We start from the raw sequence: 7,282 nt of genomic DNA, 5'->3' as shown, positions 1-7,282 counted from the left end.
TTTATGTTTACAAATAAAGTAGCCAGAGAAGAAATAGGTTATCATGCTATCATTATTCCATACAGAATCTGATAGAAGGAACTATGAAGAAATTAGGAAACCAACGTTCCATTTTGCTTAAAAAAGAGAAACTGATCATTTGCTGTAACAGCGACTTTAAATGCAGTGATTTTTGTTTGTGTATAAAACATTTTCAAGAACAGCTTTTCAAAAAATTATTTAAATAGAAAAAGGTTAACACAAGCAGCTACAATTGGCCAAATGTTTTATAATGTTACCATGGTATATCCAAACCCAATAAAAAGAGGTTTCAAGTTAAGATTCAAGGGAAAGTAGTGGGAAATGTAAATGGAATTCTGTGGATATTAAGGATTTTAAATTATTAAAGAACTTTACCAAAATGATTATTTAATTTATAAATTTTGTAATAGATAAAGAAAAAATGTTTTAACAATTATTTGATACGTCTTTCCTTTTAGGAAAAGACAAATTTCTCTTTACAAGCCAGGTATTATCTTACAATTAAGTGATTTTGGTAATGATAACAAAAGTGATACTTCACTTTTAAATTAATCCCAAATATTGTCCCATTATTTCATAAACTACACAGCTGATGCCTACTGCGGGAAGCACCTTTATGATGTTTGGGGTGAGACCCCTGAAAAATCCCCTTTTTCCTTCGTTGTTAAATATCTCTTGAATGAGATGAATCATAGAAGTTGTTCCTTTCTCTTCCAGTGCTATAAATTGAAAAAAAATCAGTGTAATTCAATATTTAATCTTTGTACATTAAGATAGTCCAATGATTAATGAGAATTACGGAGGCTAAAATTACTTTAGAATATTCCTCTCTCCCTACTTATAGAATGGTCTTGTGCTGTCCAATATAGTAACCACTAGACACTTGTGTCTATTTAAATTTAAATTAAGTAAAACTAAAAATTCAGTTTCTTAGTTGAATTAGTAACATTTCAAGTGTCTGATAGCCATGTGTCACTCTTGGCTACCATACTGGACAACACAGATATAAAATATTTCCATCATTGCAAGTTCTACTGGACAATACTTGAAAGTCTTTCATAAGGGACATCAAAGGAGAATTTGAACAGTTTTTCTGTTTTTTTACATCATTAATTTCTATTTATTCAAAACAACCTAGTTATTTTAAACTGTTTTTGACTTAATTTTCATTAGTACTTCATTAAAGTTATTCTTAATCACTTTTTAACTGATTACTTCATTAAAAAAATAAAATAAAAAAACTCACCTTGAACTTGCATGCGAGTTCTGATAAGGGTCAGAGGGAAGGTGGCTATCTGAGCACACGTGTGAGACAATGTACTACATCCCAGCAAAATTATTATCCCAGGGTCTATAGACTCTGCCGCGTGATGTTCTAGCCAATAATTCTTCAACAGCTGGCAGAGAAGATAGTAGTAAGTATCCTTTAAACACTATGCAAGTCTAAGTAGACTGAAGTTCACTGCTCATTCAATTTCAATAAACGTATTGAGTAGCTTCTTGATTCAAGAATTACACTGAGCATTGTCATAGATGTTCTCTCATTTAATCCCTACAGAAACTTGACAAATCCATACTGTCATCTCCACTTTATAAATTTTATAAATGAGGAACTAATTCAGAGAAACTAAGTTATCAAGTCACAACACTGATAAATAAGAGTCAAGCTTAATGGCTTGATTTTAGTAACTGTTCTCTCCAAAATCTTTATGGAGGACTGGTCCTACTCCGTGTACAGAGGAGGTTATCCGCCTACTGTCCTATCAGGGACAGGGCACACAGATGTTTTCTCCAAAAAATGTATTCAGACGGGGCGCCTGGGTGTCTCAGTCGTTAAGCGTCTGCCTTCGGCTCAGGTCATGGTCCCAGGGTCCTGGGATCAAGCCCTGCATCGGGCTCCCTGCTCATTGGGGAGCCTGCTTCTCCCTCTCACACCCCCCCTACTTGTGTGCTCTCTCTCTCTCTCTCCCTGGCACGCGCACTGTGTGTCTCTCTGTCAAATAAATAAATAAAATCTTTAAAAAAAAAAATGTATTCAGACAACCTCAGTTTGAGTTCTCCTATGTTTTGCATCTCTTGGTGTGCTTTTGTTTAGTTTGGTTTTGTTTGTTCTATTTTGCCTAGTTGTTTTGGTTTGTAATGACATTCAAAGATCCAAGCAAAATTCTGGAGATTCTCAGAGGGATTAACAGAATAATGTAGAGAAGACTGCATAATCTACTCTAGGTTAACAAAACCACATTTTCTGAACTTTTAAGAGAGATTCATCTTTCCAAATTTGCTTTTCCTTGAATAAAAGTGGCTAGAGGAAATTATTTTAAAAGAGTGGGTTTAAAAGATCACTAAGTGCTTTTAGAACTGTTCATTTATCAAAAGATACAGCTTTACCATTATATATTGAGGCAATTACTATGAAATACATAATTTGATGCTTTTGAAAAAATATATTTCAAAATGTCTTTACTCAGTGCATTTATTAGTCATGCAACAAAAAAAAAAGAGAAATGTGTAACGTCACTCTTACTCTGGTAAGAAAGCAAAAGATACTGAACTGCAGAAATAAAAGAATGGAGGGAACCCAACATAAACAGCAGCAATGAATTTATTTTAATAAGACCACAGAAGCAGGCAAAAAAGGAGAAAAGAAATACATACTATATTACTTTAAACATCTATAAAAAATATATGCATTTTTAAGTGCTAAACAAAATTGGCTATCTTTCATAGGACTGTGGTACCACTTGCCAAAAACACCATTGGGCCTGTGGCTGGAGAGCTGTCCTTCTTGCACTGAGAATGAATTTAAGTGATACTAGTCACATACTCTCACCTGGTTCTTATGACCAAATGGTATATATTGTTACAATAGTCTGCCTAAAACATATGATCATAAAAATGAAATGATTGGTGAGAAGAGGAATAACTTGGAATCCTGCCTGATCAACAAGCACTACACTATTAGGATATTTGCCCTATCTCCATGCTGCCTCTCCCCCCGTAGCCCCCAAGGACTCCTCCCCTCAATTCTCATTTTCACAACTGGGCGATAACATCTCAGCTTTCTCAATCTTAAATGTACATCAGATTTTTCTAGAGAGTAAAAAACCTAAATCCCAGGCCTCCTCCCAGAATAATTAAATCAGAATCTCTTGGGTGTATCCCAAGAATCTTTTTTTTTTTAAAGATTTATTTATTTATTATTTTAGAGAGAGAGAGAGAGAGTGAGCATGCATGCAAGGCGGGGAGGGGAAGAGGGAGAGGTAGTCCAAGAGTCTTATTTTTTGAAGATCTACATACAGGTGATTCTGATATCCATCCAGAGTTGAGAACCACTATATCAGCATTTAAGTTTATAAATATTATCACTAAAACCTAATTCACAAAAAACACCAAACAAAAAGTTACCATTAGAATACTAGACAACTAAGATTATAAAATGAAAAGCCAAATAAAACCATTCAACTCAACCAAACTTCTTGGTCAGAAACTACTTCATGTAAAATCATTTACAACTAGATTTTTAGAATGAAGACTATTTTAGAATGAAGACTATTTTTAAATCTAACACATAATGTCATATTATGAGAATAAACTCACCTCATAAACAGCAAAATCTATGCCTGCATAAGGTAGAACACCTAGCAAGTTAGGAATATAACCTTTGAAAAAGGTTCTAACACCTTCTTGTTTCAGAAGCTTCTTGACACAATCAATAAACCCTGAATACTCTCCAGTTTTACCTAGAGCCAGTCTGGTCTTTAGAACCTAAATGTGAAGAATATTATAAAAATATATTGATCAGATTCACTCAACTCATCTAGGAATACACTAAACTCCATTATATACAATGCTTACTAATTATCATAGAAATCAAAAAAGAAAGCAATCTTAAATAAAATTTTAGCTTCTCCCTAATTGGCTTTTAACTATAAACAGCTAACACAGTACAGTTTTTACAAATTATTTAAACAGGAAAATGTAATTAATCACTGTGGTTTTGATTGATAACATCTGCTCAAACTCATTTAATGTGCTATAAGGCAACATATTCTAAAACAAACTCATCTGAGATAACATTATTGCTTCAAAATAAAGCAACTACAGCCAAATTCCAAGTTAAAAAAAAGATATACATATATATGGTCATGTTAAAGTGAAGAAGCAATATGAAAAATAACATTCTGTATATACTTAAAATACATACTGTGAGAACTATTGTAACAGTGAGGCAGATAAACTATAAGCATTTAATATGATGAAACATGCTCATAAAATAGTAACATAACAGGAGCTATAAGGCAATAGTAGACTTCAGTAGTCTGTGATCAACATTTCTGTGCAATAGAACCTCACTCCTTGTCCTATTAATTTCCATTAATTTAACTTAAGGGAGTCCTATAAATACTTGGAGAAATGGCTCTCCAAAACAGCCAAGACCAAAAAAAAAAAAAAGGCATGAACTTTTTCTTGATTGGGCAAACTGTGTATCTTGATGAAGCTGCCTCTGAGTCATCAGTTGGAAGGCTTTGTTTTAAGAACTTCTCTGCAGCACCCCACACTTTGGATAATCCTATTCTCAAAACTCTCTGCCCTCCCCAGGGCAGTGTACTCAACTCCCTTCTTACCCAAGTAAATCTTTTCTGTCTGCTTCCCTGGCAGGTTTTTTTCCCACTTACTCCCTAAATTAAGGTCTTCTCAAAAATTTTCTTCTCAGTATTAAAAAACAAAACAAAACAAACAGAAAAACCACTACTTTTTTTTCTAAGTAATCTCATGACTTTAACTAGCACTTCTTTGCAGATGACACATCAAGACTTGAAACCTCTCAAATCTCAGTATCACATTTGCAACTGCCTGCTAAAAATCATAACTTGGTTGTCCACCAAGAAGTCAAATTAAATACGTACAAACCTGAACTCCTCATCCTCTCACAGTCTGGGCCACTCCCACCACTCTCGAACTCTGTTAGAGATATAACTCTGACGTAACTCTCCTCAACACTCAGGCACACAACCCAGACAGAACTTCACCTCCTTCCTTTCCCTCTCTCCTACTTTCCACTTCTCAGGCTGTCAGTTCTCAAGACAGCTTTAACAGGAGTCAGGTTCCTCTAGTCAGTGTCATATTTCAAGCCTTTACTATCACTTCCCTGAGTGATGGCAATCTCTTGTATGTAGTCATCTCATTTCTCTAGTCCCTCTCACTCTAAAAGACTTAACCAAGATTATACTTCAGGCTCCAAAGTGTTTAATGGCTTCTTATTTTTTTAAGAAATTGAAATTATATTTCTTACATTGCATTCAAGAGCCTTTCTGATCTGGCCCCAACCCATTATTCATGGTATTATCCAATCCGAACCTAAATATCTGCTCTTTTGCCTCCATTCCTTTGCTTAAGTCATTATTTCCACCTAAAAGGCCTTTCTTCATTATCTCTAAATGTCCAAAATCTAAGCCAAACTCACATATTTTATTTATGTCTTTCATGAAACCCCTAACTGGCAATAATTTCTCCCCTCTCAATTTCCATAGCACTTCATATTGACCTCTCTTCTAGAATTTATATTTTCTATTTTGGATCATCATTATTGATGTACATGTTTTATCTCCCCATCTGAACTATAAGTTTCATGACCAAAATGCCTATTTGATTTGTCTCTGCATCTAGAAATACCTTAAACTTAGTGGTTGTGCAATACAGATTTGATTTGATTAATGATTAAATGATTCTATCAATCAAGCAAGCAAGCAATGATTTTTTTTATCTTCTTGATACACCTACAATACTACTTTGATCCTAAATAAACAAACAAACAAAAGAAAACATGTACTAGGGCCAACTAACTCTTGGTATAAGATTTAAATCCTGTAGCTATAAAGCTGTTTATTGTACAAAATCCTGATCTCCTTTTCATTTACTTTAAAAGTTATAATTTATGGGGCACCTGGGTGGCTCAGTAAGTTGGGCATCCAATTCTTGATTTTGGCTCAGGTCATGATCTCAGGGTTGTGAGATTGATCCCAGAGTGAAGTCCAAATCAGCGGGGAATCTGCTTCTCTCCTTCTCCCTCTCCCTCTGCCCTTCCCCCTGCTACCCCCCACCCTGGTTTGCACACACACACTCTCTCACTCTCTCTCAAATAAATAAATATTTTTACAAAGTTATACTTTGTATTGAAAGCATTACTTTACTTAAAATTTTATAATAATACATACCTCCATGGGGTAAATACAGGTCTGGGCAGTTGCACCAGCCAATGAGCCAGATATAAATCTCTCAATAATTCCTACATTAGCACCATCAAAACTAAGCCATTTCTTATACTGTATAAATAAAAGTATTGAAATGTATAATATTACTGAAATAGAATGTTTTTAGAAAAATATTATTTTTTCTAAGTTTATAACATTAATTAGTAGTATAACATTATTTGAAAAAGTATTCCAGACACCTGACATTAGCATCTAGAGGAATACTTGATTTTAATTTTTATGCAATTAGTTGTCTAAGATAATAAGTAAGACTTCTCTATTCGGCCTCCTCTTTCCTTCCCCCCCCCCAGAATGAGTTAGCAACATTAAATCACTTAAGCATACTCATGAATGTACTATTTCATAAAGAGCATGCAAATGACAAAAAGGAGGCAGGGACTGTATCTGCTATCTCTTTTTCACCGCCTGCCTTACATAAGCACAGTACTTAAAATTATTTGGTTATAGCATAATCCAGAACTTAATATTATTTGTTTACAAGGTAATCAAGAATAGTAAAAATGTGAGAGGCTCCTTCCCTTACAAGGAACAAGGGGTTACTCTGGTTAGCTTAAGTAGCAGAGAGGTTATTGCAATAACACATGTAGAAATAAGGAAACAAATATCAGCATAAAGGTCAGGCTTCACAGGAACTAAAGTAAGTTTCATGGAGATTGAAATTGGAAACTCACTTAGGATCCAAGAGAGCTTTAGCAAACTGATTATCTTGTTACCTCCTAAGCAAGATGTTTTCCTGTTTGCCTTTTCTAGAGGCCTATCATCAATATAATTCAGCTATTCTCTATAACCTAACTCTAGTTCTCAAATCAGTAACTCCCCATCAAAAAGTGTGATTGATTCAGTTAATATGAGAGACTGCTAGATGTTCATGTACCCACTATTTTCTTCCTTTTAGTAACAGAGCTGACACAGCTGCAAACCACATTTCCCTCTTTTTTCTCACAGCTAGGTTGTGTGGCTAAGTGACTAATTTTAGCCAATGAGATATG

At 34.5% G+C, this 7,282-nt stretch overlaps 1 protein-coding gene across 1 annotated transcript in view; it reads right to left on the bottom strand.

Moving 5' to 3' along the window:
• Positions 1 to 512: 512 nt before the first annotated feature.
• Positions 513 to 7,282, bottom strand: part of LOC118019061 (calcium-binding mitochondrial carrier protein SCaMC-1-like) — a 52,039-nt gene continuing 45,269 nt past the window's right edge. Inside the window, exons 7-10 of the mRNA XM_035017894.1 lie at positions 6,237 to 6,344; positions 3,619 to 3,786; positions 1,268 to 1,418; positions 513 to 740 (exon numbers count right to left, since the gene is read on the bottom strand). Coding sequence (XP_034873785.1) covers positions 565 to 740; positions 1,268 to 1,418; positions 3,619 to 3,786; positions 6,237 to 6,344 — 603 coding nt within the window. The 3' untranslated portion in view covers positions 513 to 564. The remainder of the gene's footprint in view (positions 741 to 1,267; positions 1,419 to 3,618; positions 3,787 to 6,236; positions 6,345 to 7,282) is intronic.

This window comes from Mirounga leonina, unplaced genomic scaffold, assembly GCF_011800145.1.
Source record: "Mirounga leonina isolate KUSES-001 unplaced genomic scaffold, KU_Mleo_1.0 Mir_173, whole genome shotgun sequence".
In the NCBI taxonomy this organism is placed as follows: domain Eukaryota; kingdom Metazoa; phylum Chordata; class Mammalia; order Carnivora; family Phocidae; genus Mirounga; species Mirounga leonina.
The sequence above is the reverse complement of the archived record's forward strand: the minus strand, read 5'-3'. Positions and strand labels throughout refer to the sequence as shown.